Source organism: Ostrinia nubilalis, chromosome 22 (genome assembly GCF_963855985.1).
Source record: "Ostrinia nubilalis chromosome 22, ilOstNubi1.1, whole genome shotgun sequence".
Classification (NCBI taxonomy): Eukaryota; Metazoa; Arthropoda; class Insecta; order Lepidoptera; family Crambidae; genus Ostrinia; species Ostrinia nubilalis.
The window spans coordinates 2,123,480-2,146,800 of record NC_087109.1 but is presented as its reverse complement, the minus strand read 5'-3'; the positions used below and the strand labels follow the sequence as shown (position 1 = coordinate 2,146,800).

General features: G+C 38.2%; 1 protein-coding gene across 1 annotated transcript; it reads right to left on the bottom strand.

Annotated features, from left to right (window-relative positions):
- LOC135082607 (glucose transporter GlcP-like) lies at positions 1-17,927 on the bottom strand. Its single transcript, XM_063977387.1, has 7 exons — positions 17,631-17,927; positions 11,226-11,434; positions 10,330-10,641; positions 9,123-9,255; positions 5,184-5,389; positions 3,444-3,632; positions 1-306 (listed from the first exon to the last, which is right to left on the bottom strand). The coding sequence occupies exons 1-7, from the start codon at positions 17,719-17,721 to the stop codon at positions 70-72; spliced, it is 1,377 nt and encodes a 458-aa protein (XP_063833457.1). The 5' UTR covers positions 17,722-17,927; the 3' UTR covers positions 1-69.
- Positions 17,928-23,321: the final 5,394 nt, after the last annotated feature.

Here is a 23,321-nt window from a genome sequence, read left to right as displayed (position 1 = left end):
TACACAAGTATAGGTCGTTCTTCAATAAATAAAGCCAATATAGACTAGTTTATTTTCTATAACAATAATTCAGAATTTCAGTAAAGGTATCCTTTTCATCTGCTTCTCAATCTGTTTGTTCGTCTTTTTCTTCAGATCCGGGATAGCAAATAGGGAGTATACCCCGCCGTATATGTTGATGCTGGTAAATATGTACAATAAGGTATATATGCCCATGTAATCTTCAATGTACTGGTGAGTGTGGATGTGTATTAGCTTGATTATTTGCCCGTAAGTGAAGAGAAGGCCGATCATTGTTGCTCGGATCTGAAACAAAAATTTATTACTTAACAGAGTAACTACCTATGTAGTCTTTCCTGTAAGATTTAGAAGTCTGAAAAAGGTAACGGAGTTTCTTCGACTACTTTTCATTACCACCCTACAGTTGTTCCATAGTAAAGAGAATACTAGCATTTGCCCGCGGTTTCATCCGCGTGAAATTTAGCTTGTCACAGATCGTCATAAATTATAGTCTATTATGTTATTCTGGGTTATAAACAATAATACTGTAAAGTTTCATCAAAATCCGTTCAGCAGTTTTTGCGTAAAAGAGTAACAAACATCTAGACATCCAGACATCCAAACTTTCGCATTTATAATATTATATTAGTAGGATATTTACGACACGTATTTGTCCTGAAAAAAGCCTTAACTTATAAAGGATTTGAATTTGAAAAATGTTGAGTCTTTATTTTTCTTCTTCTTACTTTATTTTGGTTTATAGGTTGTAACAACTACAGTAACAGCGTTATAGATTTATAAACTTCTAAAGATGTCTAAAATATCTGAACCTCAAATGTTTAGAAGAAACATGTTCTTTTCAGTCATTGATTCAACCAAACTGGGAAATAATATACGAAGTAACTTTACCTCCTTCAAATCTCATTTTTATCAATAGAATCATCACCATCATCTCAGCCATAGGACGTCCACTGCTGAACATAGGCCTCCCCCAATGCTTTCCATGTTCATCAAAAGGTAGCAGGGAGGCGCTGGACGCAGGCCGCTACCAACCGGGCAACATCAATATAATACACTGTACTACTGCTATTAGCTATAAAACTATTAAGTTGGGATTAATCGCTATCCATCTGTTAAAGAGGCCACGTAAGATCATTATTTGATTTTATAACCATAAAAATACGACGCTGAAAAAGTATAAAACAAGATTTTCAGAATACTGAACTGAACAAAGTTGCTAATGTAGTTGCATAATAATTTTCATGTTTGGAAAACCGCAGTCACACGTTGTCAAAGTGCTACGGTAGGTAGGTATATGTATGTATGTCAGAAGAAAATCTTTAAAGTTCGCGTCGCGGAAGGTGCGGTTTATTTGATGTTGAGTATATTTTAATGAAATACATAAAATTCAAAGTTCATGATTCAGTGGTCACATTAGAAACAGTGTTTATCTAATGCACACAACGTTCTTTTTATTTCATTGGATGTCTATTCGTTCGTATTTTGTTTTTCACAAACCTCCACAATCAGTACGTGGTCACTCAAGTGTGCATGTGTGCGTGAAACAACGAAATCTATGTTCTACTAGACAGGCTACGATAAATAGATAGATATATTGTTAAAGTTACTGATAAAATTATGGTACTTATGTACTATTACGAGTATTATCAAGTAGCCAACCGCTAGCAAGCGAGAGGGTCAATCTTTCGTTAAACCAGAAAAGCTTTCAGAGTTTTCAGTCAGAAAACTAACACTTACATTTTACATAATAACACCAAGAAAACTCAATATTTTTTTTAATATCTTCTTTCTATGTACATTTGACATCTATAAATGTAACTAGCTGACCCGGCGAACTTTGTTCCGCCTTAATGGCAATAAATAAGCAGACTTTTTTTTTTAATTTCGAACGGGATAAAAAGTATCCTATGTCCTTCTCCTGGCTCTAAACTACCTCCCTGACAATTTTCAGCTAAATCGGTTCAGCCGTTCTTGAGTTATAAGTGGAGTAACTAACACGACTTTCTTTTATATATATGTATAGACTAGCTTTCCGCCCGCGGCTTCGCCCGCGTGGAATTTTGTCTGTCACAGAAAAACTTTATCGCGCGCGTCCCTGTTTCAAAAACCGGGATAAAAACTATCCTATGTTCTTTCCCGGGACTCAAACTATCTCTATGCCAAATTTCATCAAAATCGGTTGCGAGGTTTAAGCGGGAAAGCGTAACAGACAGACAGACAGACAGACAGACAGACAGACAGACAGAGTTACTTTCGCATTTATAATATTAGTTGGGATGGGATAAAAAGGTAGCCCCAAAGAGTTTATTTACACGTCTCCTTATTTTTTGGTCTCTACCAAGTACCAACGCTTTGAGAAAAATATGGAAAGTGCTCAGAAACTGCGCCGAAAAAACATTTACCTACTTGCGCATTTTGTTTACATAAAAATATTTATGTATAAGCATAGACTTATGAGTACAAGTAAGTAAACTGACGCATTTTAGGCTCTGTAAGGGCTGATTTTTCAATCGTCAGATATTATTTAACTGAAGAACAAGCTTGTCATTTTGACATATTTCCCATACTGAAACTGTCAATGTGTCAAACTTATTCTTCAGTTAAAAGTTATCCGATGATTGAAAAATCAGCCCTAAGTTAAATATTTATTCCGAAGGGCTTGTCTTATAGTCTTCTTAGAAGTCTATGGCGTTAACCGACTCTGGATGATTCGGCATATCTTCTGCAACACTGATCCGATTATAGCTTATTGGGTACATATAACAAATCGAATCGTTTGGCTGTGATACACATTTTATTTGGCTAACTAGCAATGATAATCTTAATTTATTTCTACGCGTTCATAAATCTCTTTGGTTTAATACGACATTACTTATTATTTGTCTTTATTCATCAGCTTTATTATTTACAAGTTGCCAACTTAATACGGTTCACGATGATGACCTTAAAATAACAGACTTGGAGGATCTTGGAGGTTAACGTTAGTAAATGAAATGAACTACTACTGAAGTAGGTAGTTCATTTTATTTATTTAAAATCTTTATTGCATACACAAAAAAGTACATCTATGACTGACTGACTGACTGATATAGTGATCTATCAACGCCCAGCCCAAACCACTGGACGGATCGGGCTGAAATTTGGCATGATGAGTTATGACGTAGGCATCCCCTAAGAAAAGATTTTACGAAACTCCACCCTTAAGGGGGTAAAACGGGATCAACGCGCACGAAGTCGCGGGCGGCCACTAGTTATCTGATAAAAGAGAGACTGCTGGACAAAGAACTCCCTCAAGGATTTCCAAATCCACCGATCCTGGCTGCCCGCATGCAGGTAATTCTCGCAACCTTTACCTGGTCATTCCACCAAATGAGAAATGAGATCCCTGCCTACCTACATGATTAGCCTACATAGCTACTCACCTCAAAATTATAAATCTCCACCATCACAATGTAAGGCAGCGCCCACATCACGCCATACCCGAAGTTCAGGACTCCCAGCGCCACAACGGGGAGCCATCTTAATGACGTCACAGTCAGGTCCATCTGTGTGAACACGGCCAGGACCCCCATGGACACCATCATGGTGAAGAAGCCGAAGGGGACGAGGTACTGGAAATATTCAATTAAGGGTTAATTCTGATACTAAGATTTTAAACATTCGCGTTCTATTTCAACTAAAATATGTAGTAAGTGACCACGGCTGCAGCATAGCAGCCGAAACGTCAACTACATCATAATGTAGTAAATAAGTCATTAATAAATGTCGCATTAAGACCCGTGTCTTACTATTTTAATTTTGATAGTATTTTTAAGTGTGGCGACCACGGGCTGGAAGACGTAGCGTGGGCAGGCCTCCTACTAGGTGGACCGACGATCTGGTAAAGGTCGCGGGAAGAGCCTGGATGCGGGCAGCGCAGGACCGTTCATTGTGGAAAACCTTGGGGGAGGCCTTTGTCCAGCAGTGGACGTCATTTGGCTGAAAAAAGTAAGAAAAAGAAAGTATTTTTAAGTGTACGCTTGTATGGAAGTAGCTTGACTGGTTTAGACATTACTACTATTAGATTAAGTGAGTGTCGGAATGATTATTAGGGCTAAATAGTTATTTTTCTGGTAAATCAGTAGTTTTGATAACTACGAGTGAGCATGATAACAATATCAATAACATTTAAACTAAACTTAGTAACTTTCAAGAGTTATCATAGTTGATTTTTGCTATAATGGAAATATGCTCATACATAACGGTGTTCGCGATAAAATAACTTTATGAATAAGGGGATATAGGTACATAAACGGCATGTTTTCTGAATTTAGCGAAAAGAGACACACGGAGAAAAAATCTTCCCTGTACCAACTCCTGGAAAACCTCACCTTTCTCTTCACAAAGCTGATCAGCCGCTTGGTAAATAAGCTGCCAGCACACAGGCAGCTCAACACCAGCGTCTTGTCAGGGTTAGATATACCCAGCTGTAGCAGGGCCTTCTCTGAGTCCAGGAAGACCATAACCAACCAACTCTTAGATAAAAAATTGATGGAAACCTCATCTTTCTCTCCACAAAGCTGATCAGCAGCATAGTTAACAAGCTACCAGCACATAGACAGCTCAGCACCAGCATCTTATCAGGGTCAGATATACCCAGCTGAAGCAGGGCCTTCTCTGAGTCCAGGAAGACCATAACCAACCAACTCTTAGATAAAAATTTGATGGAAACCTCACGTTCCTCTCTACAAAGCTGATCAGCAGCATGGTAAACAAGCTGCCAGCAACCAGGCAGCTCAGAACCAGCGTCTTGTCCGGGTCAGATATACCTAGCTGTAGCAAAGCCTTTTCTGAGTCCAGGAAGACTCCCGCATAACCAATCAACTCTTGGATAAATCATCATCATCATTTCAGCCATAGAATGTCCACTGCTGAATATAGGCCTCCCCCAATGCTTTCCATGTTGATCGGTTGGTAGCGGCCTGCATACAGCGCTTCCCTGCTACCTTTATGATGTCGTCGATCCACCTTGAGGGTGGACATCCCACGCTGCGTTTTCCGGTACGCGGCCTCCATTCCAGAACCTTGCTGCCCCATCGGCCGTCAATTCTGCGTACTATGTGCCCTGCCCGTTGCCACTTTAGCCTGCTTATCCGTCGATAATATCTGCCGGAAAACCTCACCTTTCTCTCAACAAAGCTGATCAGCAGCATAGTGAACAAGCTGCCAGCACACAGGCAGCTCAACACCAGCGTCTTGTCAGGGTCAGATATACCCAGCTGTAGCAGGGCCTTTTCCGAGTCCAGAAACACAATGCTGCCGCATAACACTGTTGTGGTGTTCAGTATCACGCCTATCTTCGTCTGATCGCGGTACATGGGACTCCTGACTGGAAGTAAAATGTAAAATTAAGAGCGTTAAAGAGCGAGTAGTATGGCTGGTTTTAGTGTCACGCGGACCGTCCGGTGCGGACCCGCTACACACGGCCAATCTGTATGAACTTCTAGAGAGCGTTTTAGAGTAATGCGGTCCGGAGGAACCGCTCCGCTCCCTAGCTGTTCATACAGATCGGCTTTGCGGAGCGATCCGCACTGACAGTCCGCGTGACACTAAAACCAGCCTAAGCCTTTGTTGTGGAAAATAGCATCTTTAGAAAATATCACTAAGCGAAAGGCAGTGTCGATCAATGATTACACGGAGAAATGACTGTTAGAAATACGATTCATAATTATTACACTACACAAAATACTACTGTGTCTTACCGTTGTAATTTTTTTACCGTAATTAAATTAAAATATTGGCAAGCTATTCACCTGTCTTATTTGTAAAGGAGAGAAAATTAACCCCAGACCTCAAATAACTCGAAAATATAGTAGTAAGAAATGACTTAATCGGATTAGATCGCGTCTATTAATTACTCTTGGATTAAGATTATAACCTACCATCTACTAATATTATAAAAGTGAAAGTTTGGATGTTTGTTACTCTTTCACGCAAAAACTACTGAAAGGATTTTGTTGAAACTTTACAGTATTATGGTTTATAACCCAGATTAACATATAGGCTATAATTTTTGACGATATATTGTGACAAATACAACAATAAATAAATAAGACATGTCTAAAAAGCGCCATCTATCGTCATTGGTTAAAATCTACAGCGCCGGACAATCTACTGTCTTTTTTTTTGAAGGGACGCGCGCTGGTAGCTTGAAGAGCTTTTCCAGTTCGTAAATATTCATGCCGTGATATAGAGATATATAGATGGCGTTCATCTATGAACATGATATCTAACGGGGGTAAAACGAGGTCCACGAGTACGAAGTCGCGGGTGGCCGCTAGTATTAAATAATCAAATTAAGGGCATTAACCCCCAGTAATAACCAAGGAAAATAACATCCAAAACTCCCAAAATATTGACGACGATGTGTGTCGTCAATATAAGATTACCGAGTGCCTTGTTTTGCTCAAAGTGATTCCATATTAACGAAATTTGGCTCCAAAGGAATTTTAATTCCACATGTATGTATGGTGATGTAATTTGCCACGTTTCTGGAAGTTTCCAAGTTTTGATTTTGAAAGGAAATTCTCATGAAAATTCACGGTTTCGCGAAATTTTATTAGAAAGTATTAGCTAGAAGACATTTTAATGTTGTTTGCTCATTAACATTTAAATCATGTTCCTATTTTTGTAATATTATTTTCTATTTTACTTTTTTTTCTAACTTATAAAAAGTCTAAGCTTTTCTTGTTCACAATATTAATACTATTTTCATTACCGTCTCTTCAAATCTAGATTAACTGCATTATTTAAGATTTATTACAACTAAGCTACAACTTAATACCTTAATACCCGAGCCCCAGCTGTTATTCGATACAGCATTTTTCATTATCCCTTAGATTAAACTGCATTATTTAATAGACAAAATTCATCAATTACTAAAACTAATGATAATAGCAAGAGCCAATATTTTAGTGTACAGTCGACAGCACAATCTATAATTCTATTAAAGCGAAAGGTCACTGACTGACTCACTCACTCATCGCGAAATCTCAGAAACTGCAAGGCTATGCGTCGCAAATTTTGCATTGAGGTTCCTTTTAGAACGTAGGTTCTCAAGACGAGATTTTGCAAAATTCAACTTCAAAGGGGGTAAAACGGGATCCACGCGTACGCAGTCGCGGGCGGCCGCTAGTAAATTATAAACTTGTATTGTAAAATAGCATCTATCTAAACAACCTTAGATTCAGAGTCTAGTATGCTGTATCGTCGTCTGTACCTAGGTCATAAATATTCAAATTAGGTCTAGACAGCTGTTTTAAAACCTAGCCTCAGGTGTAGGCAATTTATAGACGTCTGAAAATATATTTGACCGAAAATAATCCCAATGTAAATTACTAAATCGTAGAAGCTTCAAGTTTACTTTTTCTTCTTTCTAGTGGGTTGGATCAACTGCTTTAGACAATGAAACATTGTATGTAGTCAGTTTTAATTCCAAAATCACTGCACAAAGCGAAGTAGCAGGGCAGAAGAAGAAAGGCAGATGTACCATCCTAGACTGCATCTCACTTAACACCAGGTGCGATTGCGGTCAAATACCATAAAAAAGTAACACATACAAAAAGACACCAGAGCGACAGTGTAACATTCGTGACCGAACTCCGAAATCGCTTCTCTCTTCTCTACCTTTGGGCTTCGGCTTGACACTACTTTTTGGGACACCCTGTATAATATTCACAGTTACATCACTTTGAATAATGATGTAAAAATATATTTGCTGTAAAAGATTGTGACATAATACAATCAAAGTACTAGGGCACTATTTAAGTTGTGAGCCTCGACAACATAACGTGTTGTTAGACGACATCTGATACTTTTAATGAAAAGTTTGACATTTTTTACTACAACCTTATTCAAAACTTTTTATCATTTGAGCACGTTTTGTATTATTAACATTGAATTGAAAATTATCTTGACTACAAAAACATGGAATTGACTTGCGGAAATTTTCGCGCGAAGATTTATTATGATTTTCGACGTGGTTAATCAATACAAAACTGAAGCGGTCAGCTAAATTTCACTTTTGGTGATAAAGATCTGTCCTTTACCATTGTAAAACGCTAATTTAAGAAGTATAATATTGTATGTCATTGGCTCACCAGTGAACTTTGCGAAAGTCGTCCAAAATTACTAACAGTGGCGGAAAACATTGATGTTGTCAGAAAAATGGAAGAGAAATCTCGTCATGTGATATATCGTAGGATTGAGATAATCCTAGGCATTAATTCCACTAGCAGTAATAAAATATTGTATGACCATATTATGGTTAATACGTTTTTTTTTCGCTAGATGTCACAAAATTTTTGAAACGCTCAATAGGACGCTTGTGTCGTTTAGTCCTTGAAAATGTTTGATAAATACGTTTAAAAAGCTTTAAAAGCCGTTTTTAAAATTGTGACAGTTGACGAATTAAGGATCTATGCATAATGATCCTGAAAATAAACAGCTATCGACTATGGAGGTGTTTTAAGATGAACCAATTCCAACAAAAGTCCCATGCGCTCGGAACACTTTGAAACTTACGGTCGCCTATTTTTCCGAAATATCCGATTATATGACAGAAACGTCACTAGAGAAATTTAGAATGGTTAATTCTTAATAGTAAACAGCCACTTTTTTCCAAAAGTCTTCAGTTTAATAAGGGAAACTGACCAGCATAGTCGAATCGCCATTCGTGACAAAAATGTGAACTTTTACACGTCTCGTCAAACAACTGACTATTTGAACACTCAAAATATGAAATAAACAGGTCCAACGCTACAAAATTCTTGCTTGGAATCTAAACACTTCTTTTGGTACCCATTACATTAAAATTAAATGCGTGAACAGCGATTTATGTAGCCAGAAGCAACTGTCGGTGCGGTCAAAAACCATGCTTTGGAGGTGCCTCAAGCTGAGTGGAAAAAATGCTATGAAAAGTGTTTCGGACACATTAAAAAGTACATAAATCATGAAAGACAATACCAATAAACGCAATCAATACCATTTTAATAATATACTACTTTGTTTTCATAGTTAGGTTCACAACTTAAATAGTGTCCCACGTAATGCGTAATACTTACATATCCCTATCACAGATAGATTTCCCTTAGACCTAGCTCGTTCACTTTCGTCCTTCAGATTATTTAGTTCTTTTGTCACATTCTCGCCGTTGCTGTCTAAGCATTTGAGTTTTGTTATATTTTCCTTGGCTGCCTGAAATAAAACTGTAGTTAGTAAGCTATAACTAAATACAAGACACCATTTTGAACCTATTAGAAAAAATCCTAAAAACTGAACTAATGAGTCGTGAATGGATAATAAAATGGACCAAATTCAGCAGGAAACATAATTAACAAAATATTTTCTAAGTTACAAAGTTTCTTAAAAGTTTTAAAGAACGATTTGTTGGTCATCTGAACAAGAAAATAAATAAATTCCTTGAGCCACATTAGAATACTGTCTGAAAACACTTCCATTTCCATTAATTATTGTATTACATATTTTATAGTCGTGATTCGTGAGTTGAGTAGGTACTGAAATTAACTAAAAAACTTTGGCCATGTTCATCCATAAGCTTCTGAAAATTCCATGTTTTCCATGGAACTAGTGGGAATAAAGAGGATTTTACCTATATCATACGATCTCCCGTACTAGCTGATTCACAGTTATTAGCAGTCTGTCAGAGATAGTTTGATAATATTTGACATTGAACGTAAGATATTTATTTATTTACTAAACGCCGGTCACAGACATGTGTCAAGATACGTGTGTAAATATGTATTAAAAGATAAAGATATTTATTTGCAAGAAAGGTGTAGGTAATGGTTGTAGATAGATAAAGAAAGACTGTATTCTGCTAATATGCAAGTTTTTTTGGGAGAAACTCCTGAACACTGTAGAATCAGGCAGTGGTCATCCATTCAAAAAGATTTCTTACTATGAATTTCATAAGGCCACTTTTATCAACATCTCAACACACATGAATATAACATTTTTCTTAAAAAAATAAATTCCTGAGCAAAAGGTGTGTAGTAGTCTATCGAAAAACCTCGTGTTCTTCAGAAGGTACACATTAGCTGCAATTTTCAACAGTCTTAGATATTTTGTTACGAATTTGAACATTTCAAGTGTATATCAATCTAACCTAACCTAACCCACTGTTAGTTTACAATCTAACGCGTTATATTATAAACTGACAGAGTTCACAATTTCACGTTGACATACGATTGAATCAAATTTTGAAATACTTTGTAGTATTTACTTACTCAAGAATATCAATACCCTTACCTCCTCCTTCCCTCTCATCACCAAATAGCTCGGCGTCTCTATCAGCAGCACCATCGACAGGAACTGCACCGCTACCACCGCCGTCATCACATACATCAGGTATTCCATACTCATGACCAGCTTCATGGCATATCCCACTGTTGTCATCACCATCATCAAAGAAAGAGAGAAACCCTCAGTGGTAAGGGAATTGATCTCACGCACGTAGATTGGCAGGACGGTGAAGAGGCCGCCTGAGGCTATACCAGCTACCACGTGCAGGACTATCACGGTGATGAAGTCCTGTGATAGGAATAGAGGGATGCAGGAGGCCTGGAATCAACAAATTTTTTATAGAATTTCCCAAACAATGGCTTTTCTTAAGTGCCTACTTTGTCGCGTTCATTGATAGCATCGTTAAATATTTTTTGTGTTATCGTAGATTATGGCTTTATGAAGTCACGAAGACTAAAGTTTCGCGATGTTCTCACATTAGAACAAGTTGACTTACCGAATAGATAATCAAATACTAATTTTATGCTACTGTTTAATTTCTGGATAATTTTTAACCAACCATTTGCATGTGCCCAGTTTAAGATACACAATAATTGGTATTAACTATGTTGAATTGTGTTAAATACAAGTTTATTTATAACACCATTATTAAGTACAAGCCTTTACTCTCCATTCTATTTCTACACTGGATAACTTAACTTTACAAAAGAATATGCATCTTCCTTTGAAACTTTTCAATAGGAGTCGCAGGCAAAATCTAATTGATTATCTGAGTTACGAGCTCATATTATTTTATTGTCCGAAAGTGGTGGCAAGGCAAGCAATATTTATTTGTACAAGCGCCCTGGAAACGGCCTAAGTACTGAATAAAAAGCTTTGACTTTTACTTCATCAATACTCACCCCTTGCGCCAGGCTGACCAAGAAGATCCCCACCTTCCTCCCACACTTATCCACTACATAGCAGTACACCGGCGCGCTGACCAGTGCAGCGAGGATATACGCGGTGGCGTTCCATGGAACCCCATCCTCTGTGCTCATGAAGTGCCCTGAGTGGGATGACGAGGCCAGCTCTGTGGTCTCGAGGCCATGGGTGAAGAAGGGCAGGCTGGCTGGAACAATAGCATGAATCATCAAAAGTGTTTCATCATCACCATCATTTCAGCCACAGGAGTTCAGAGGACATAGGAACATAGGCCTCTGCCAGTGATTTCCACATCGCCCGGTTGGTATGAGCGACCATGCGTCCCACGCTACGTTTGAAAAGTGTTTAAAGACAATTATTTGAGAGCAAAGCATCAGAGCTTAAGTAAAATAATAAAGTTGGTAAGCATGGAGCTCTAGATAGAAACTAGATAGAAAAAAAATAATGGCGACACATAATTGGGAAAGCCAACCCCGCGTAACGGGATAAGGCGAGGAAGAAGAAGAAGAAAGTCGGTGAATATGGGATAACGAGTTATTTAACTGCAAAGTTAAGTTTGTTTATGTCTCCGATTTATCACATTGTATTGTCGTATCGCAGACTTAAGGCGAATGACCTTTATAAATAGGTATTTCCTGATGAGTTCTTGTTATATTTAACTAGAACAAAACGTCTACTGTGTTATCTTTACTACCTCTTGTGACTCATATCTCTAAATCCGAATGTAAACTGTGAGTCGTAAAGCCAAACTACCACACGTAAGTGTGTATAGTGATCACAGATATTAAATTAAATCTGTGATAGCTAGGTGGAATTAAAAACATCCTAGAGTGACTTTATTTATTCTAAACTATATTAAAATCCGAAAGTCTATTATATTTTCTCATCTGAATCACTGAAATACATATTAATTTTGCTACGGAAAGGGAATAAACAGTAATTTTGTCTGAATAGCCAATATTTCTCAAGTAAAGATTTGACGGCAGGCGAAGATCCAAATTAGTATTTGTAAAAAAATATAAAGTACCTAGTACCTATGATGTGCTGTTAAAAGTAAAGCCTGTACCTTCATAATGGGGCTAAGTACCTATAGCATTAAATACACTGGACCGCAACTAAAAAGTTAGGTCAGGTACTTTTGAAGATATAAGTAGAAGATTTTATAACCAACCCTTATTAAATTATATGAATTAAGTAAGTATCTGTAGGGTATGTACATTGCATGTTCATTTTATTAAACTATGATAACGGTGGTGTTGACTGTCCAATTACTTAGTCTTAATATTTATTGAACTATCTTAAGAAAAATATGTATTGTGCAGTTGTTTGTTTTTCTAAATACATTTAAAAAAAAAACCTTTTTCTTTGTGGTCCAGTGTACTTCTGGTGATTACCAATCAAGATCTTGAATTTCTGAGCAAAGTAGTAAAAACGTGAATCACTTTTGTCTGAAGGATTTGACCCATTCACATTCAGTAATTAAATTACAGGTCGCAACTGGGTAAAGACGCAATCGCGTAAGTCGTCCGGTGCCGCGATTGGACTAAATTGGCTTCAAAATTAGTCAACCATTAGGATTAGGTTATAAGATAAAACACTATGTTTGTATTTTGTATCTTTGTAAGACTTCCGTTAGTTGAACAGCAAGAAAAACACGGCAAAAATCACGCTAACTGACTGTTAGACATACAAACATCATCATCATGAAGTCATTTATTCTCAACTGCAGGAGCACATCCTTCTCTATTTTTTTACCAAAGGCAAATGGATATTTTAACCTACACTCTCTACGCCCTGGCCGACCCTGGACGGGTTGGTGTCCGTTTAGCCGGACATGTTTGGCTTTTTACTGACTTGTCCGGCCAAATATTCTCTTGTCCGGCCTGTCCAGCTTTTGTTAGGGTTTTTATGTCCGGCCAAATTAAGCACTGAGTCCGGTTTTTGTGTTTTTGGACCCAGCAAACGGACAATGGTAGACATTATCAAGGGGCACTATAGACACGGAACCCAACGAACGATAAGGGTTCGCCTTCAAAAGGTGATCAGATCTTTACGGTATCTACAGCCAATCTTAGATGGCACCGTAAGCATCTAAACATTCAGTTAATAGTACTTAGTTTATAATTCCTTTATGTAGCTGCAGTCCGAGGAATGGCGCCATATTGCAAAAATCGTGATTCACAACGATGACCACGACCACTCTGGTAAGAGTGTACCGACTAAGATTGTCGGCCGTTTGGTGTAGTGGTTCAGAACGGACTACTACGCCGAGAGGTCCCATTTTCGATTCCCGGCCGGGCAAAAATTGTAATGATGAGTTTTAATTTCTGTGACGGGTCTGGGTGTTACTATCTATACTTATAATAAATCTGTAAAGAGGTCAATTCTGTACATGAAATATATTTTCAAAATAACTATCAGGGGGTGATTAGTGATCGATACTGATGCCAAAAATGCAATCAGTAAAATTTTTGTCTGTCTGTCTGTCTGTCTGTCTGTCTGTCCGTCTGTCCGTCTGTATGTTCCTTATAGAAACTAAAACTACTCGACGGATTTTAACGAAACTTGCTACAATTATTTTTCATACTCCTGGGCAGGTTATAGGATACTTAGGAATTCCCACGGGAACAGGAATTAGCGGGAAAATCCTTTTGTATGAAAAATCTAAACCGCTTAAGTTAGACGCTTGAAATTTGGTATGTGTGTACCTTAGTAAACTTAAAGCTTAGTTACAACAAGGAATTCCCGAAATTCCCACGGGAACGGGAATTATCGGGAAAATCCTTTTGTATGAAAAATCTAAACCGCTTAAGTTAGACGCTTGAAATTTGGCATGCAGGTACCTTAGTAAACTTAAAACTTAGTTACAACAGGATATTGCAAAATTCCCACGGGAACAGGAGTTAGCGGGAAAAAACATTTGTATGAAAAAATCTAAACCGCGTAAGACAGATGAAGGGGGTAAAACGGGATTCACGCGTACGAAGTCGCGGGCGGCCGCTAGTGTATAATATGTATGTATTTTAAAAAAAGTATATAAGTAGTATATCCGTTAAGCTAGCACCCATAACACAAGCATTAAGTTGCTAACTTTGGGGCTAGCTGGCTCTGTGAGAAATCGTCCAAAGATTTATTAATTTATTTAAGAAGAAGAAGAACTCCTACAACGTCCTAAACGGAAAAGTTTAAATGTAGAGACATGTTATTTCAAAGACTTTTTGTAAGATAGTCTTGAAATTAAAATACTAACTAAGCCTGTGTCTCGCACGGAATTTGTCACAAAAGCAAAACTTCAGATTGTGGCGCATAATTTAAGTTGCACGAAGAAAATTATGTAGGTGATGTTAAGGAATATACAGCGAGTTTTGTAATGAGGAAACGTCGTAGCTTTGCTCATTTTACGTAAACATTTTTGTTTCAAAGTGGCACATATTCCGTCTACATAAGATGCTACAGCATTTAACTTGATATGCCTTCGTTAGTTCAAAAAACACTCTAAGGTTCATACCAAAAGATAGTGGAGAAAATAAACATTTATTCTAAACTAGCGGCCGCCCGCGACTTCATACGCCCACCATAACTTCATACGTCATTGACTATTAACTCACTCACTCATCACGAAATCTCAGAAACTACAGGTAGGAATCTCAAATTTATGAACTTTAGAACGTAACGTACGTAACCAACGGTTCATTTTAGAACGTAATTGCTCACTAAGACGGGAGTTTGCAAAATTCAACCCCTAAGGATGTAAAACGGGGTCCACGCGTACGAAGTCGCGGGCAGCCGCTAGTGTATTTTAAAGGAACAACCAAGTAGCCGTAACACTGGAAGTAGCTAATCTAATGGCTAAGAATGGCTTGACCTTTATCTGAATCAACTACGAGTATAAACACAAAAGAGAGATATCGGTAGGCCCACGGTACCTACTTTTAGAAGTTGATTCAATGTTGAGCTGAGATTAAAAACTGTGATTTAATTTTATCTACACACTTGCGACCTTTTGAATCACTCTATCTATTAAAAAACCACATCAAAATTCGTTGCGCAGTTTTAACGATCTAAGCATACATAGAGACAGACAGCGGAAAGCGACTTTGTTTTTTTTTTTATACTTTGTAGTGATTAAAATTCAATAATCTATTCTAAAGTTTGAATTAAGTTTTGAGTATCAATCATTACGAGTCCTAGTAGATTCGACTCGTAGTTTACTAACTCTGAAAAGAGCTTTTTTCGCAAAGTCTGCTGCAGTTCCATATTACCTACTGCAGGTAGCTCTAACTGCCTGCCGTAAGTATTAATGTGGAACTGCTTAGCGAATGGGACTCAGGCGCCGCCAAGTTAACCCATTAAAAGTTTCACGTGTTTCTTCAGACCACTATTGGTGAGCGATTAGGACGAACGAGGAAGATCACTGTAGTGTCGCCTTCTCTGAAAGAATTTGTCCCGAATTGTTACTAGAAAATGTCTAGTTTGCCGTAGATATGATTATAAACGAATGGGAACCAAAGGTTGGAAAAGCCCTACCTACATAGGTACTAACAAAGAATTTGATTTGAACCAGCTGCATGCAAATACTCTGTGGTATGAATTTTCCTCTCATCCCCGAACAGACAACGCAGTTCGCGAGAACCACCCACAAAATTCGTGCCATTTTCGCTCCAGAGTTGGCTACAATGGCCACGTCTGGCGACATCCTCTGAGACGTATCCCATCGGATCGGTAAGCAGCTGGAAAGACACTCCAGCGCCTCTCGCAATGACCGCTGTCTAGCTGACGCCTCTCTGAAAAGGCCTAACTTACACACAAATGAAGAATTTGAATTTGAACCTACTGCATGTAAGTATGCTGTGATATGAATTATGTCTCTGAGACATGTCCCATCGGATCGGTAACCAGCTGGAAAGACGCTCCAGCACTACTTGCACTAACCAATGTCTAACTGACGCCTCTCTGAAAAGGCCTTCCTACCTGAGAATTAAGCTTAGAAGATAAGCTTCTTGTCGTGTCGACAACAAACCTACACAGTGTCAGCCCAAAACTCCACCACAAGAGTGCCATTGTTAGTAACCTTGATTAAATCTTCCTACGTTCAGTTGTTTATACGTTCTAAAAATGAAGAATTTTTAATTTGATTTGAACCTGCTGTGTATAACTATACTGTGATTATGAATTATGCCTCTGAGACGTGTCCCATCGGTCGGCAAGCAGCTGGAAGGAATGTTAGTCCCGAACATGTTTTATTAGTTTACTTCCTTCTGGCACTGCGATAGGCTGTAATAGGCACACTCAATATTGGCACAATTCACAAAGTCAGGAATTATTGAAAAAAACCAAAACGCAGCTTGATATAATATGAGGAAAAGAAGCATACTTTGAGACCAGAAAAGGTCAGAAATCTTGGAAATCGGATTAGTGTTATTTTTAGAATATCTTAAAGCAGGGTTTCTCAAACTATGGGTCGCGACCCAGTGGAGGGTCGCGTGCGAACATTGAGTGGGCCCTGCCTGTAGAACGACATACCACCCTACAGATCCGAGTCCTTTATTTAGGCATATTGGTAACGGTTAATTTCCTATAGGGGGGTCCCGAGTTTGGGAACTTGTATTAGATGAGTCGTAGCCCAGACAACTTTGGGAACCATAGTCTTAAGGAATTAAAATGTGTCATTTGTTTATGACTCGTATATTATTCCTTTATTTTTATTGTAATCAGAAGGTCATGCTCATAATAATTTAACAACTGCTTTCCATTTAAATGTTATAACTTGTGTACATCTGAGTGAAATGAATAAATAAAATATTTTATTATTATTGTTATTGTCCCTATTTCTATTCAATTGATTTGTCTATGTTTTATTATTGTGATTGTTTTGAGAAAAGTTATACCAGAGTAAGTATAGGTATAATTCATAACATTATCATTTATTATGATGGTAGCCTATAGAATTAGTGATAGCTACTTATAGATACCATAGACTTATGTTCAGATACAAAATGTACCGTACTTCGACAGGTAATACGAAGTTTATAAATCCAAGAATTATACCATTAAGGGTGGATTCGACCAAACAAGAGTAAATATTAATCTTAGATTCAATCGTCAGTTATTCGACATTTTGACATAATAATATTTCCCAAACTAATGCCCGTATTCACAAACATCACTATGAGGTCTCACAGTGCGCGTGGACGCACAGGGTCACACACGAACCAATCACAGAGCTCTATTCAACGCTGTACGTTCGATTTGCTGCTTCACTTAAGCAAGCATCGTTTGTATACGGGTGTGAAACTGTCAATGTGCCAGTTATACCAAAAGTTATTCTCGGCTAAAAGTTTGTTCGAATCGGGCCTAACTGAGAATAAAAAACATTCACTCACCAATAATAGACAACAACACCTCCTTCCACACACTGGCCTCTCTCTCCTTCCTCTCACCACCACTCTCCCCTCCATTTACAACGTACACCATTTTCACCACACATATCACTAACTCTCCAACTGTTAAACTTAATCTTTTATATCACTAAAGACGGTATCAGGGGCATAAAGTTGACGTGTATAGTAAACAGCTGATAATGGACTAGTATAGTGAGTATTAGTTGGTGTTGTCTTGTTTTACAGCTGTTAAAAAGCGAGGTAGCATTAGTACTGTCAACAAGACGTGACTGCGCGAGCGTGGCGTATGTTGAATTGAAAGGACCTTTATAGAGGACGATTGTGTGCGCATTGGCCACGTTAATGTAACGTAATGTGTACTATGATTTATTGGTTCCGTGACTGTTCTTGTATTATATCCTTTAGAGACTCGATTATTGTGCACCATTTTGAAGAGAACATCTTTTAATTTGCAAATAAATCAAAAACCAAAGTAAAGTAACTACATCGTTTACCTACAGGTTTAGAAATACTCATAGATACTATATTTTGAAATTCATCATCATCATTCAGCCATAGGAAGTCCACTGCTGAACATAGGCCAGAGTGACCGGTTGGTAGAGGCCTGCATCCAGCGCTTTCCTGCTACCTTTATGAGGTCTTCGGCCTACCTAATGAGTGGAACACGTTGCGCATTCCGGTACGTGCACTCCAGAACCTTGCTGCCCTATCGGCCGCCAGTTCTGCATACTATGTACGTATTTTTGATTGATAATTTTGTTACAAATTTTGTTAAAAAACTCCTCCTCCTGACAGATTACCTGTGACTTCTTCCGCGTATATCAACACGCAATAACTAAGTCTACATTTAGCCAATGTAGGTAGGTACTTTTTAGACGTAAGTAAGCTCTTCACAAACGTTCAAAAGTCGTACCGTGTAAACCGCCCTGAAGCCAGTGAAGTTTAACAATCCCTGCCGCTAGTAATTGACGAAAATTGATTCCAATCTGATTGTCGGCTGATTGGCCCAGTCCTGGCAATTCGGTGCCGTTCCTAAGCGAAATTGACTTTGTTTCTTTATAACACACGGAAAAGAGGGGTGTTTTATTTTTGTACAGCGGCCGACTTTGTGCGCGTGCATCCCGTTTTACCCCCTTAGGGGTGGAGTTTCATAAAATCCTTTCTTAGCGGATGCCTACGTCATAACATCTACCGGCATGCCAAATTTCAACCCGATCCGTCCAGTGGTTTGGGCTGTGCGTTGATAGATCATGTTGGTCAGTCAGTCAGTTACTCACCTTTGAGTTTTATATATTTAGAAGATTGTGTGTCTTTATGTAGCGTCGTACCATAACAGATGAAGCACAAGTAAAACAAATAAAAAAAATATGAATTGCATAAGGCAACTTGACATTACTAAGTTATCATCATTATCTTACCATCAGGTGAGATACAGGCCAAGAGCTTCCTCGTTGTGGATAAAAAAAATGAAAAAATCATCAGGTCATTTAGTCTCCACTACAGGAGCACGTTACAATTTTCTAATTTACCAAAGGCAAATGGAGGATTTGACCTACACTTCCTACGCTGGACAGACGGGTTGGGGAGGTTGGGAATTATTTAGTAGGTACTACCACAGAATAATAATAAGTACTGTACTAGTACAAAAATAAAAAGTCAAGAATTTTCCGGGAAAAAAACACCGGTTTATATTACACCGGTATTTATAACTCTGTCTCTGATAAAGTGTTTAGCAAATTGACCCTTACACCCTTACAGATTAACCTTTAACAAAATTATATAATTTACTCTGCGAACAAGGAAACTTAACTTCCCAATCAAAACTTTCCTCAATTTCATACCTACTCTTGAGTGAAACAAGGAAATTGGCGATATTACCGTTACCGTACCGTAGAAATTTACGATTTCTCAAAGTTAGTGTAAAAAAGTAATTAATCCGATTTAATTTGATTTACCAGCTAGTTCCTGTGAAATTCTTTCCTTTACATTTTCACTAGCTTTTCACCCGCGGCTTCACCCGCGTGGAATTTTGTCTGTCACAGAAAAACTTTATCGCGAGCGTCCCTGTTTCAAAAACCGCAATAAAAACTATCCTATGTCCTTTCCCGGGACTCAAACTATCTCTATGCCAAATTTAATCAAAATCGGTTCAGTGGTGTAGGCGTGAAAGATAGACAGACAGACAGACAGACAGAGTTACTTTCGCATTTATAATATTAGTATAGATTAAAGTCTCCAGATACAGTCTAACTAAGCCGTGGCTAAGACTAACTGACTAAGCATAATATGTACATTCTTGCACCTATTAAAGGTGACATAAGCTGCACCCACAAGATGTACCGACGACCTCATAAAGGTAGCAGGAATGCGCTGGATGCAGGCCGCTACCACGCTACGACATTTTGAGAATTGGACATTTTGAAACCGTTGGACATTTTGGGAATTGGACAATCTGAACTAGGTACCAAACGGATGATCTGGAAATCATTGAGGGGGGGTTTATGTTCAAACAGTGGGCTTAGATGATGATGATGAAGAGGCTGCACTAGGTAAAGATAAAAGTTACACTTTAGCTTGTTATGCTGTCGTCCAAACTTATCATTTTTTATAAACATGTTCAACATTTATGAGTGAAAGCCCTAGCCAAGTAAGTAGAAAAATAAACAATAAAAAATCCGAGTCATCCTTACAATAACCTAGAAGTCTCAAAACCAAAAACACTGCACATTTCTTTTTATTTTTTAGGAAAAAAGTAGGTAACCTTTCAACGAAACCGGTGGAAAATACCCAATTCAAATAGGTAAAAAGTATGTAAATATTTGTAGGGATCAGAGATTATCCCTTTTAACGTGGGTAGGTACTCGTCCTAAGCCGCTGATCTGATTTACAAAGTCCTAGGTTTTCAACAGGATATTATTTGGATTTAGGTATTTATTACGCTATTTACTCGTACCAAACACAGTACATTTTCTTTTCAAATAATTTACCCGCGGGTTTATTACGTGAAGCAAAAAAACGAACACTCCTTGTCAGTGTCGGCTATATTTTTCGCCTTTTCAAACTTAATTGTAATTTGAAACATTAAACAAGTTGAAAACATGTAAGAGGTTATAAAACAAATTATTTTACCTATGTTTTCAGTTTCTTATAGCTAGTCAGACAAAAACTCGTACAATACCGCGATGTAAAACGGGATAAACCTTACAAAGTTGTGACCAATTGACACTCTTATTGAAACAAATCGAAAGCTACAAAAGACGAGACACGGCAAAATATCGTTTATACGAGTTTTATTTAATCTACAAATGTTTACCTTTAGTATTCCTTCAAATACTTCAGCAAGGCTCATGAATGTTAAAGTATATTCATGAAAATGTTCGTGCAAATGTATTACTTCTTGTCAAATAAACGTTCTCATTTCGGCCTACAGCGAATAACACTGAGAATCCTTGCTTTTCAGGTTGTATTAATAAGGATAAACAGTTTTACAAAGATGCCTACTTTAAAGGAATTGGATTACTAAGGATTGGGATTTCACTAAAACCAATTTCCTATTTAATTTCTACAGCATTGGTTTGATAGCTCCAAATCCTACTATCCTACTAATATTATAAATGCGAAAGTTTGTATGGATGTCTGGATGTGAACATGTTTGTTACTCTTTCACGCAAAAACTACTGAACGGATTTTGATGAAACTGTACAGAATTATTGTTTATAACCCAGAATAACATATAGGCTGTAATTTATGACGATCTGTGACAAATTAAATTTCACGCGGGTGAAGCCGCGGGCAAAAGCTAGTTCTCTATAAGTACCTATTTTGTTATTTGTTACGTCTACTAAAGACTGGTTAGAAATTAAGTTAAAAGGTCTCACTCAGTGAAAAGGTCTCTATGATGTTTTTTATAGAAGGTGACACCCAAAATGGGCAATAATTACAACACAATCTTATTGCAACCTTTTTCACTACTTTGGGTGTCAAACTTGACCTTCACTGGTTGGGTTTTTATTGGCGGTCAAGCTGTAGATCCTGGCTACACAGAATTTGCAGCGGTGGGAACAAGAAGTGGGAATAGTCGTTACTTTGGGTGTCACGAACTTAATTGACGCTGACTGTACGTACTACGATAAGCCAATCACGTGCCGCAAATGTACGATTCCACGTACAACCTTTATAAACAAAAGTTCCTGGAATATTCCAGAAAACAAACTATGTCGTCCGCAGGTCCCGCATTCGATTGCCGCCGAAATCAATTCGGGTAACGAACCATTCTTGATTGGCTCGGCCTATGCCTCTGGCTAAATGGTTAGTTACTCAATAAGTTGGAGGTCCGGCTAATACGAGGAAAAGGTATTAATTTTTAAGAGTATGTAATTGAAAAAGAGGCTGACAATAGTGACTGAGTTTCTTTCTGAAGCAGTGGTAGGGTTAGTACTGGGACGTGTAAAAGTGCTTTTTAAAAGCCTACTTGCATAAATAAATGAGTTTTGTGAGTTTTTTATTTATTTAGTCTTGTAGTTTCGGCATAAAATAATAGGACCACTACTTCTCTTCTCGTGGATGTCGTAAGAGACGACTAAGGAAGAAATGCGCAACTGGCAAGCCTGGGGAGTGTTAACCAAATCCTACATTTGCCTCTGGCATATTAGAAACGGTTGTATTCCTGGAGTGGCGACTAAATGACCTTACGATCATAATGTTTGCAATTAAGGTGTAAGTTTAGGTTTACCCAATGTCTACGCAGTTAAGCTTACTAGTCCAGTAGAATTAGCTTTTAAATCGGAAATAATTCCTACAAAAGATTTTATTGCTTTAATGGCTTCATTGGTTGCCCATTAAGACTCTCCTAAGTTTTCGACTTCGACGGAGTTGTGCTTAAGTGGTGGGGGCCCCCGAAAGGGGCGCTTTTTCGGTTTTCCAGTTATACCGCGTAAAGGACTTACCCTATCGAAAAGTGATCTTCCTGATGGTTGAAGGGCATTTAATTCTGCATTAAATAAGACCAAATTCATATGTTTTGAACAAACCGTTCTCGTGCAAATGTTCGGCAAAGTAGAAAATATGTGTATAATTAATGACCCTCTCCACGTCCAATGGCTCGTTACCCGGAGGCTTTCAAGTCTTGAAAAGGAGCGCCTCAACCAGTGTAACTCTATCAAGGCATACGAGCTGGATTCGCCGATCCTTGTTCGTCCCAGCCGTTCCTTAACTGCGGTTGCTGTACCTCTTCCTGGCACTCACCTGAACGACTCTGTGTTACCTACTGTGGCTGCCCCTCTTCCTTGTATCCTCCTGCACGACTACGTTGCCTAGCCGTATGCCTGGTCTAAGGTTTGACGCCAAAAATCAACAACAACAAGTTCATATTAAAACGCTGAAGAGTTTTTTGATTGTTTGTTTGAACGCGCTAATCTCAAGAATTACCTGTTTGATTGAAATAATATTTTTTGTGTTGAATAGCTCATAAATTGAGGAAGGCTATAGGATATATACAATCACTCTACGACTAATAGAGCCGAAGCAGTAAAGAAAAATGTTGCAAGCACGGAAAATAGTATTTAAACTATTTTCACGCGTGCGAAGTTGATTTTGTGGCGTCGAACCTTGGACCAGGCATACGGCTAGGCAACGTAGTCGTGCAGGAGGCTGCAAGGAAGAGGGACAGCCACA